The following is a 12,314-nucleotide window of genomic DNA, read 5'->3' as shown; positions in this document are numbered from 1 at the left end:
CCTGATTTGATACAAATATTTGAAGAAGCTTGAAAGCAAAATGGAGGATTCTTTACTTTCAAAATAAAATGTTCATAAAAAAAATGAAAGCAGGGGAAAAAAAATCCATTTTACTTAAGTACTGTAAAATTTCAGGTACCATTTCTTTACGGCATCATTTAGTAATGTGTGTTAGTATTTCCCAGAAATATTCATAATGGAAAAATCAGTAGAATAAGTTTCAATAACATTATCGGAAACAAAAATTGGCAAAGCCAGTAGGTCTGAAATTGGGTGTCAGCTTTTTAGTGTTGTCAATGTGTGAATTGTATTGCATGGTTTTTGTAAACCCTTATTGGTGTGGAAGCTGCCAGGCCCTCACCATTATAACCAACATTGGCAAAAGCAAAACTTGTTTTTGGTCTCAAAAAGCACCCAGTGCAGTTACTGGCACTGAACAAAACTACTTTGTGTGCCGATATGCTCCTTGTGAAAGAGCAGTATGCGGTCATTCACAGTGAAGCCAGCCAATAAGGGAGAGGGATGGGAGGAGAGGGAGACAGAATTTTAATAAACGCAAAATGGCATGGTCAAAGGCAGACCAAATTAGGGGCCCAATTATTAAAGAAAGTCTCAAAAGTGCACCCATGGTATATGTCCGTGCATTGAGTTCACCTATACGGCTTTCGTGAAGTCTCAAGAATTTACAGAATAGTACCCCTAGAAAACATTTGTGAACTGCATTTTAGCATGAGCAAATATGCATGTGTAGATATGCTCATGTGAAATTTAAATGTTTGCATGTTCACTTTACCTCCAACCACTTTTTTACCCAACTCTGGAAGGTGGTTTACGTCTGCTTTTTTTTTTTTTTTTTTTTTTTTTTTTTTTTTTTTTTAAGAGGGGCAGTACTCTTTCCCCCCCCCCCCCCCCCCCCCCCCCCCCAAAACATGAGAGCTGCATGCTTTCTAGGGATAGCCCTCATTTCAGACCCGAAAGAAAGATCTAGTTTATTCACCCACAGTTCAGTCAAGTCTCTATATTTTTACCATGTCCTAGTACAGTACTAAGGAGAAAAGGATTCATACTTGGTGGAAATTCATAGATGTCTTTGATTGCAAAGCTCCAAATGGAGTCGACTAAAGGAGGTAGTTCTATGAATGAAAATTAATGACCAATGAGCTGGGGAGCTCTGTGGCGTGCCACATGGCAAGGTGGCAGCATGAGACGCCAATGTTCTCAGTTTTATGTTTTGAGATCAGCTCTCAATAAATACTTGTGCCATTTCATAAAGTTTCAGATGCACCACGGCATCTGTTCTCCGTTTATTCAAAGGAAATGGGCTTCGACGAACTCGAGAAGGGCGAGTAGGAGCCAGCCGTTGTCAAATCCTATGCAGATGAGTACATTTCTTCCATTATACAAGGTTTGCAGAAATAACCATGTTTTGAAGTCTTCAACAACACTAAGGTAGCATTTTATTATTGTTCAACTCAGATAAAACAATGTATTAGTGTCATCAATTTCTGATCATACATTTTGGGAGTGAAACGTTTCTACGTCTCACTACAGCCTCTCGAAACAACCAAATAACTCCAGCTCCCAAAAATGAACCATAGACTACACATCTGTTTGTTCACCACAAAGCATATCAGTACACCCTAGCAAGGTGCTCACAGCAGACCCAAGCCACAAGCAAAATATGTGAGTTGGCAAAGCATCGCCAGAAACTCAGGCTTATGAGAAAATATGGAGCGCAAAGGCCAAGGTGTGGAACCGCAAGGCTGGTGAATAGGTCACATGGCAAACATATGAATGACACTTCTCCAGCCATACTGACATTGCCAAGACACCAGTCGACCACCAGTCTGTCTGATTTACCAACATGTGAGTTGTCTTCTACTTTTACCTTTGCCGGGAACCCAACCATGGTTCCGAATAAGGTAAATCTAAAGTTAGTGCCACCTTTTCACACACTTAATAATCCTGATAAAAGTGAAGCATTTGGACGGTTTCAACTTACTCTTCACAAAAGATTGTCACTAAAATACCAATTTCTGCACACATGCATCAATAACTTTGCGTTAAATAATTAAATATTTGCTTTACTCAGCAGGTGGGTTGTGTGTCAGTTCTGTCTTTCCTCCAGAACTAAACCAAATACCAACGGTTTCTACAAGCAAACCAATATCAAATACTGAACGCCATCTACCAAAAAAGGTTGAGGTGTAAATTTCTCTCCAGGAAGGAAGCCTGTACTGCAGTGACACTCCAGGTCCGGCCATCCATCCTTACTCTACAAGATAGTGTTACTTTTTTTTTTTTTGTACTCGGGGCTTTTACTCATCTGCTGACAGTGATACTTGGGCCTAAGCCATCAAACACAAACAAGAACCTGCGTGGCAGGTTCATTGTGCAACATTCCAACGCCGCCAACACCTCAGATTCTTCCAGGCACCTGACCGTGCACCAACAGTTCACCAGGCCATGTGATCACAGAGATGCCCAATGAAAGCTTATGCTGTCTTGTATTGATATTTTTGTAGGTACATACAGCAGGTTCGTATGTCATAGAGAAACTAGCTGGCACAGTCTATCAATAGCTTTCTGAAGCCTGCTGAGGTGTTATGCGATCACCAGAAGCTGGTTTGATGGAGTAATCAATGTCATCATTCCACTGCGTCACCCTTTCAAACATGCTCCCATTAACAAGAGATCGCTGGAAAAAGGGTGGTCTATTAGTCATGCTCAAAATACAAAATAAAAGATTGTCCAATGGATAATGCCCTTTTAATGTAGCATTAAAACCTCGGGCATAAAAGGGTTGTAATAAGAGTGCAACAGTATTCATTTAATCAATTTTAGAATAATGAAACTCAGAGCGAGCCAAGCAGGGTCTCAAACCTGTCAATCTAACTAGAGGTAACAGGATGTCAATAATAGCAGTTAGTATCACCCAAGGCAACGGAATTACATTTGAATTAATTTGGAATGATGAATGGTTGAAACAGCCCTGCCCGGAGTTAAACATGTAACTTGATAGTTGAAAACTAAGATCTTGGCCTCCACTGGCCAATTAGAAGTCGGAAAAGAAGAGTGAGTCTGAAGCCAACAAATGGTAAGCAATGGGCAGGCTCCAAGCCCTTTATCGTACTCTCAATTGTGAGACACATGTGCCGTCACAGGCTCGACCTAAAATGCACCTCTGAAAGAAGTGCGAGCAGTAAAAAGACACTACAAGGAAGTAGTTCTTGGGCCATGCTCCACGGAGGGACAAACACAAAGAGGAAGTGAAGCCAGCCCGCAGTGACCAAAGAGAAGCAAGGAGCTGAGTAAAATGAAGTCAACTAATGGTAAGCAATGGGCGGGATCTAAGCCCCCTTGCAAGAGACAACACATGCATTGTCTCAGGCGAGTCCTAAAAAGAATCCTAGTCTTATTTCTGTACATCTAAAACTACTTATGGATTTTGAAAGTTATTTAGGGGTTTAGGGACAAGGAAGTGTACTTAGCATACTGTCTGGACCATTAATGTTCTCAGTGACTTTCAACAGCGGTTAAGGAGAGATTAGAAGAGATAGCACCTTCCTAGAGTCTCACTTATTGATATACAATGAGTTCTAGACAATGGAAATAAAATTAATAAATCATTGCCTGACAGCTAGTACAAGTTTGCTCGGAGGAGCAATTCAATAATCTTTTATCTTACTCAAACAAATTTTCATCTGGCCATTTTGGACTTAATTTGATCTCTATTGAGGCTCCAGGTCTAATAATCACCCTCTATCTTGGTGACACGTTCATTCTCATTGCTCAATTTCCTTTGTGCCATTACCCTTCTCACTTTCTTGAACAACAAACAGGTGAGACAGCCACATCAAATGGATTTGTGCAGGAGATAAAGTACTCTGACAAATTTTACAACTAACACATCGAAAGAGCCTGGAGCTCTTCCCCATCCTTGGAACTTCTAAAACACTTAGCATCGACCAGGAACTCATACAACAGAAGAGTAAGACAAGTGAAAGCTAATTTCTTCAGAGTACAGCTTGATCAAGCCAGAAATAGGCCCAAAACAATATTCGAAATTGTCAAGCAGCAAACACACACCGCATCAAACCCGTTAGATCCCGAATCCAGCACCCTCCCAAACTGAAGATTTGGCTGCCTTCTTCATGGAAAAAAACTGCAAAGATAAGAGGATCAACTACTACTAGCAAATGATTTACTATCGAATGACAAGTTTCTCGTACACCTCCCAGTACACTGTAGTGAGCGACCCATCCAGGCACGCCTTCAAAAACGATGCCTCTTGCGACACCTTTTCAACAATCAGCGAAAGAGACATTTACAACATTCTTTCATCATTAACCCCACCTAATCACTTCACTGATCCTTTACCTGCAGCTATATTCAAAGAGATCTAAGCATGTATTCTGCCCCTATGAACTAAGATTGTAAATGCCTCACTATGCCAAGATATTATCCCCAATTGCCTAAAAGCAGGACAAGTAACTCCCAGTTAAAAAAACAAAAAAACAACGCTGATCCTCATTACTTCAGACCCATCTCCAACATACCTACTCTAGCAAAGCTCTTAGAAAAATGTGCCCAGATCCAACTCTGCAATCACAGACCACTATCAACTCCTTGATCAACACTAGTCGGGATTCCGTCAAGGTCACAGCACTGAATCTGCTCTACCCACGTCGTTCATGACATACTAAAAATGCTGGACCGAAATAAATCATGCCTTCAGATACTACTTGACCCATCGGCCGCCTTTGACATGGTCAAACATGATGGTCTATTGAAACTACTGGAACAAAGGATGGGCATATCAGGGGTGGTATTGCAATGGTTTTCCTCATTCCTCCAAAACAGAACCCAGAGAGTCAAAATGAACCAATCTCTAAGCCCCACGCAATTATTCTGGGTGTTCCACAGAGATCTTCTCTCTCCCCCATTGTTTTCAATGTATTCCTGGAACCATAAGCAAACCACTAAAAATCTGCAAACATCCATTATCATATGTATGCTGATGATACTCCGCTGTATCTCAAAATCGCCTCCTCAGAGGACATTATATCCCTCAATGTCATCTTGCAAACACACATCTCTGGCTCACGGACAATCATCTCAAACTTGACGCTGCCAAAACCAAATTCCTTCTCATCTCACCACCGAATAATTCCCCCAAGATCGAGCCTTGGTTGAAACATCTAACAGCCCTTAACTGCTCCCCTCACATCATAGACTGCTAGATCCTTGGGTATTACATTAGACAAAGATCTGAGTATGCAGGAACACATTAATGCTGCCATTAAAGGAGCAAATTACCAAGTGAGCATTCAGCGGAAACTTCAATCCTACCTTCCAAGTGAAGACCTAAAACAAGCAGTCCAAGCTCTTGTATTGCCCAGACTGGACTATGGTAGTGCCACACTATATGGCTTACCTCGATACAAGTTGGCTCCTCTAAAAGCCTCCCTAAATGCGGCAGCCAGACTGGTCTCTGAAACAAAAAGAAAAACACAAATTTCCCCAGCCCTAAAATCCCTGAACTGGCTACCATATGAAGCAAGAATCCAATAAAAAGGTGCATGCTTCACACAAAGCGCTACATTTCAATGCACCAGATACCCGGCTCAAAAGCTAGAAAAATCAGGGGGCTGCAGGCCCTTGTAAAGTGAGCATTACCTGCTTCTGAAACCCCAACAAACCCACAAAAAGAAAACAGGCGTCACAGCTTCCTCGGTTGTCGCACCTAAGATATGGAACTCTCTACCACCGGATGTTCACCTAATCTCCTCTACCACCGCCTTCAAAAAAGAAGCAAACTCTTTTTTACTGACTACGTTTTTACCCTAAGATAATTTATCTATGCCTATGGAAATGTAACCATATTAACTTTTCTATGAAGATTGACCATCTTATTACTGACTAGAATTGAGTTCAAGCTTTTTACGCTATGCACCTTCATATATGTTTGTCATGTACACCTGTATCTTTACTTTATCATTCCAATTGATACCCTACTCCTCGTCGTGTAAAGCGCTCCGATACCCACTAGGGTTATGTTCGCTCTATACAAAAATTTATAAATAAATCACACAATTTCATATCACAGCAAAACAATTTCTACTCTCCAAATTGCCACCAACAGCTTTTGAATAAACACACTCCTGTTCAAATATAAAGGACCAGTGCCCATTCACATGACGTTGACTGTTCTGTCTACTCAAAGAATCTTGACAAGACCCAAAATATTTCAGGGTATACTTTCTTTAAAGGTTACACAAACATCAATGACATTAATATGGTAACAATGCTCTAGAAAATAAATACTGAATTATTTACCTGAAAGACAAAGAACGGTGCCGTAGCCCTTTCCTTAAAAAGCTTCAGGAATTCTGGGACCACCATTTCAGCCCTATGGAAAAAGCATGGTGTATGTTACTGTAAATGTTCTATGTGTATTCATAGCCCTGTGAATTCTCACAGATGCAAAAGGCATGTGAAGGACATGGTCAGTTGAAGATGCCATGCCTTCATATTTTACTCTGGAAGATCACCCCCCAAAACACTACACCAGCAACCGGTTATGTTGGAAGACTAAGAACACACATCACATTCTTAGTTAGCACTTACCCAGTTTCTGCTGAATAACTAGACTTGTGGCAACAGTTCAACACTGATATAATGTGAGGGAGAGAAGTGGATTATTTTACAGGGAATACATAGTGGCAGTATAACTACCAAAATTAGCCTATTTTGTGTGCATCATGCACTCTGTACTGGTACCTTTTCTCTACACCAAAAGGGTAGCTCTTGGAATTTGCTTACCCCCCACACATTTTAGATGAAAGGACTTTATTACTAAGTGAAAACATGCAGATTGGAGTGAAATTTGCTAACTATCTTGACCAATTTCCGGATTATCCACGAGAAGGCTTTCAAGCAGGCGCAGCCCTTTGAAACTATTTTCTCACCTTCAGAACGGTGATCATGCATAAAAATAAGGCTCCTTAAAGAACCAGATTGGAGAATTTATTTTTCTATTTCCCAGTATAATAATAGCCATAGTTCACACACAAATGACGCAAAGGATGGGCACATCATATGAAACAGCTAAATCCAACATAGTCTGAGTCCAGCTATCTGACCAATAGGTACACATCCCATATATCTATATGTATGCTGAAACTAGGCTTTTGGAATCTGTTGCTGTCTCATCAGATCCCAAGCACAGAATGACCTTCCTGAATCTCGTAGGAGGCAAACAAGCTAAAGTGGGGAACCAGGAGATGAGAGTTTATTTCCTAACTTGCACGTGACCATACATTGAGAGATTCTGCTTAAAATAATTTACTCTGTCTGGGTCTTAGGTCTGTTCTCTATTAAAAATGTGGGATCTTTAAAATAAGATTTAAGATAGATTATAAGGAGTACATCAGACAAAAAGTCTATAATTACGTTTCGAGGCAATCATGACAAATCCATGCAAAGCTTTCAAAGAACCCATTCCCTACACCCATTCTGATTTTTGTGAGCCAACAAAGTGCTTTTCACTAGCTAGATTCACTGTACTAATAACCTATCCCTGCTTTCCTGTATTTTATGATAAACAGCGAAGCGCTCAAAACTCCAACTTGAAAGACTAGAAACAACCCACAGCAGGTTTAAGTTCTCTTCTGCAAATCCAGAGAATTACTTGAATAGGAGTCTTTTTTTATTTACTATTGCAAATGTTCACTCAACTAGGAAGACGGATTTCTCCTCCCAGTATCAGACAACGGGATACAAAGCGCACACAAAACACACTGCTAAACAGAATTTAACAAACGTCAGCATTTTCTGTTGTCAACGCTCATGAATGTCCAAATGTTTTCAGTGATGTGGTGCACTGTCAGACTAAATCATACTTGTGTTCGGGGGGAGGGGGTGGGGTGGTGGGACAGAAAAATGCATCCGTTTCAAAAGGCAACAGGAAGGCACCAATCAAAGCTCAGATAAAACTGGAAAAAATGCAGACCCTTCTAACACTTTAAAATGCTAAAAAAAAAAAAAACTTGTATATATTTGATTTAGTGCTTAAACTACTGCATTTTACTTCTGTTGACAAATGACTGCCAATGACAAATGGGAAACTGCTCAAGAAATATTTCTGATGGGAGAAAGGAGAGAGGAGACTTGGTACTCCTGTACAGAGGCATAGAAATATTTGGGTGAGGACCACCCCCAACTACTGAACAATAGAGTGTGTGGTGACTCAAGCTCTGTCAGAAAAAGCCTCTTTTGTACTGATGGCATGACATCTTTGTGCTCACTAAAGCATAGGCGCTACCAAGTATGCAGCTTCAACTAAAAACATGTAGGACAAACTGATCCAGGAGTTATTATGAACATTTTAACTGGAGGGCATGCAGGAATTCCAATCATCTCCCCAGGAGAAAAATATTGGCGACTGTTCTCACACACAAGGCGCGTTATTTCCACTCTAACACCAACAAAAATATTGGTCTCAGTGTGACAATGGAGTAATTTATGCAAGACAGCACACATCTAATTGAGGCAGCCTTGGGTGGTATGGGCATTGTGAGTTTTTATCCGAGATGCTCAATCATTTCTATAAGAAAGACTGACAGGGGGGCGTGGCCAGGCGCCGACGGAGATGGCCGCCTAGTTCGTGAGCTCTGTTGAGCTACCTGTGCTGCCCGTATAATCCGCCTCTATATCCGCCCTGCAGGCACCGGAGCAGCCGCGCCGCCTTCCTGAAGGGGGGCGCGCTCGGCAGAGGACAGAGGGGGCGATCGAGGTCCCGGCTTGGGGCCTGTCTCGCCTGCGGGGCCGCGGCTGGATCGCGCTCGCGGGAGGCGGCCTGACTGCTGTGAGAGAGCGTGAGGCCTGGATACTGTGCTGCGAAGGGGCCGAGCCTACAGAGATCCGGCGGGGGAGGCTGCCTCCGCGGCGCTGAGCCCTGGAGGCACGTGGCAGGCCCGACACTGGACCGGGGGCCGGACTGGGAGCGGCGAGGAGAGTGCCGTGGCCCTGGCGCTCGGGCCCTGAAGTGCTCCGAGACAGTGTGACCAGGCTGCGACAGAGGCAGAGACAGCGGGGTCGCTGCGGGGGTGAGGCCTGTACTGGACCCCACGAATGAGGAGCCCACGCCCGGCCCGGGACGAGAGTGAGTAGGCCCTGGCACAAGAACTAGGTGGGCAGCTGCGACCCTGGGAATAAGGCTGCCGGGGAGGCACCGACCGGAGGCAGAGGACTGCTTTGGGCGAGGCGCGACTGGAACAGCCATCCCGCAATTTAGCGCCCACCATTTGGGGGCCCCGGAGAGTGACTCACGCCGGAGGTTGGCGCGCACAGAGGGCACGAGTGGCCGACGCTCGGAGCAGGGAGGCGACTGTTGGTCAGGCCACGAGTGCGACGCCGGCCGTGGAAGAGGCGACGGTGCACTGGCCCGGGCGGCAGGGGGACACACCGCGAAGCCCGGGGCCCTGGCTTGCGCCCGGACTGGGGCACGTCTTTGACGGAGCGACGAGATACTGTTGCCATGCGCCCCAAGGCGGGGAAACCCTCGCAAACTAACAAGCTGGACAAGTATACAGTGCCCGCTGGTCCGGCGCTCCCCGGGGCGACGGCGGATCCCACGGCGGAGAAAGCGGAACCCTCCTTGACTTCCATCATGGCCGCCATCCAGACGCTGGGAACGAACCTGGAGACCAAAATGGACAAGATCTCGATCGAGGTCAACCTACTGCGCACGGATCTCGGAAGGACTACAGAGCGGTAGAAAGCCAACGAGACGGACATTAAGGCCCTGCAGACAGCAGAGAAGCGACTGGAGGGCCACATCAATGAGCTAGTCTCTCAAAACCGGCAAATGGCTCTGCGGCTTGAGGACCAAGAAGGGAGGGCGAGGTGAAGTAATATCCGCGTCGTGGGTGTGCCGGAGGGAATGGAGGAGGGCAGTGTGGAGCTCTTCCTCGAGGACCTCATCCTCCACCACTTGAAGCCCGGAAGGCTTTCGAAGCTCTTCACGATAGAGCGGGCTCATCGGGCCCCGATCCCTAAGCCCCGGCCGGGGGCCCCACCTAGGACAATCATCCCGAAGATCCTGAACTACCGGGACCGGGACGCCATCCTGCAAGAGGCCAGACGGAAAGGGGATCTCCAACGCGAGGGGGCCACCATCAGATTCTTCCCTGACTTCACGCTCCGGGTACAGCAGGAGGGCCGCTCGTTCCTGGGCGTCAAGGCGGCGCTTAGGGAGCGAGGGATTAAATACATGATGTTCATCCCCGCTAAACTGAAGATCATCGCAGAGGGCAAGTCGCACTTCTTCACCTCGCCGGAGGCGGTCCGGGAGTGGCTGGACGCGGCGCCGGCGGCGGACGCGACCGGGACCGCCTGCCCCGGGTGGTGGAAACTTCCCCTGGATCGTTAGAGAACGGAGTGGGGAGAGCGGAACAGAGCCAGGGGTCGTGGCGGTCCAGATCGAACAGTCCACGATGGGACTCCCCCCCCCCCCCCTCCGGACACGACGAAGCGCTGAACATTCTGACCACGGCGGCAGGCCGCAACGAACAGTATGTGACCAGAACTGGGGACCTGGAGGGGCGGCAGGGAGGTGGGATGGCTGGGAATCCCTTCCCCTCCCCCTCTCTTTAGTGCTTTTCAATGACATTGAGCTGGTACCTAAAATTGCCTTGCACATTTCATGGTGTTCTACTGCGGGCAGCATAGTGTGGGCGGTGGCTAGAGTTGGCGCCGGCCTCAGTTTTTCCCTAACAGAGTTTTTCCGGGGAGGGTGGCTACTCTCTCCGGGTTGGGCTGGGCGGCAGGCGCTCTGCTAATTGGGGTAGTGGGTAGTTTCAGGCCCGCAGAGCAGGGGGCAGGGAGGGGGGTGGGGGGGTTTTGTTTGGGGGACGGTTCTAGGGGCTGCAGGGGAGTTATGGCTAACGCCGGAAGTTGGGCCTCTTGAGTTGGCCTTAATCGTGATGTTCACAGCAGAAGGTTGCGGGGAGGGGTGGGTGGGAGGGGGGGGGGGACGTTGTATGGTTGTTATGGTCACACATTGCTAGTTGTTGGGGGACGGCGGACAGCGCCGGGGCACGGGGACGGGCGGAGATCTTCTGTAGGGACTATGGCTAGTAGTGGAGGGGAGGGCCTTAGGCTCCTTAGTTGGAATGTCAATGGGCTGGGGGACGGGCTCAAGCGTACTATTGTTATGCAGTTTATCAAACGCCACCTTCCCGATGTAGTGCTTTTACAGGAAACGCACTTGATGGGAAACACGTGTCAGGCCCTCAATAGATTTGGATATACCCTAGCGGTGCACTCCGGCTTCACCTCTGGCTCGAGGGGAGTGGGGATCCTGCTGCGACGCTCCCGGTCCTTACAAATTGACCGCACGGAAATAGACTCCCTGGGACGATTCGCGGGTTTGTCGGGGAGGTGGGCGGGTCAACTTCGTTTCCACATATATTCCCCCCGGCTTGCAGACGCTGGCATACGCAGACCTGGGTAAGCTTCTGCTCTCCTTCCCCGACGGACAGTTGATGGTTGGGGGGGGGGGGGGGGACTTTAACGCGGTGGCCTCCGGCACACTGGACAGGCACCCGCCTAGGGTGACCCCCCCCGGGGCAGGGGTGGTTGGCGGATTTCCTCGAGGCCTTCGGGCTTACGGACGCCTGGCGGCTGATGCACCCTGAGAGTAGACACTTCACCTTCCACTCGGGTCCGCATCGTTCTTACTCTCGGCTGGACTATGTCCTGACCTCCCTGCAGCTGGATATGCACATCCGGGAGGCCTCGCTCCTGGCACGGGGCATCTGACCATTCGCCAGTGTACGTGCGGGCGGAGCTAGGGGGTGGAAGGGAGGGATGTATTTTCCCCATACCCGCTTGGCGCCTACGGAACGAGGACATGCGAAGAGAGCTGACTAGCTCCATTGAGCGCTACTTTGAGCTCAACACTGGGTCGACGAGCTCTGCAGTCACCCTGTGGGAGGCCTTCAAGGCGGTGCTGCGGGGGGAGGTCCGGTCGGCTATTGCCGGCTGCCGTAAGGAACGAGAGGCGCAGATCACCTCGGCTGAGGCGGACCTGCGAGCGCTTGAAGAGGCCGCGTGTGAGGAGGCGGAGCAGGGTGTACACCACCGGCTGCGTCTTAAAACCACAGAATACAAGGAATTGGTAACACACGCGGCCCAGGCGGCCATTCAGCACAAGGTGGGCAGGATATACGACCAGCGGAGACAAGGCAGGCAAACTTATCGCGTGGTTGGAGAAAAAGCAGCGGGCCGCAACGGTGGTGCCGGAGATC

The 12,314-nt window shown here is 47.4% G+C and overlaps 1 protein-coding gene across 2 annotated transcripts in view; it reads right to left on the bottom strand.

The window, feature by feature from the left end:
- ATP13A1 (ATPase 13A1) overlaps positions 1–12,314 on the bottom strand; it is a 412,373-nt gene that overhangs the window by 314,123 nt on the left and 85,936 nt on the right. For both annotated transcript variants that reach the window (XM_085654252.1, XM_085654251.1), the window contains exon 4: positions 6,340–6,412. In XM_085654252.1, coding sequence (XP_085510378.1) covers positions 6,340–6,412 — 73 coding nt within the window. The remainder of the gene's footprint in view (positions 1–6,339; positions 6,413–12,314) is intronic.

This window comes from Triturus cristatus, chromosome 4_1, assembly GCF_964204655.1.
Source record: "Triturus cristatus chromosome 4_1, aTriCri1.1, whole genome shotgun sequence".
NCBI classification, from domain to species: domain Eukaryota; kingdom Metazoa; phylum Chordata; class Amphibia; order Caudata; family Salamandridae; genus Triturus; species Triturus cristatus.
This window is presented reverse-complemented; position numbering and strand designations above follow the sequence as displayed.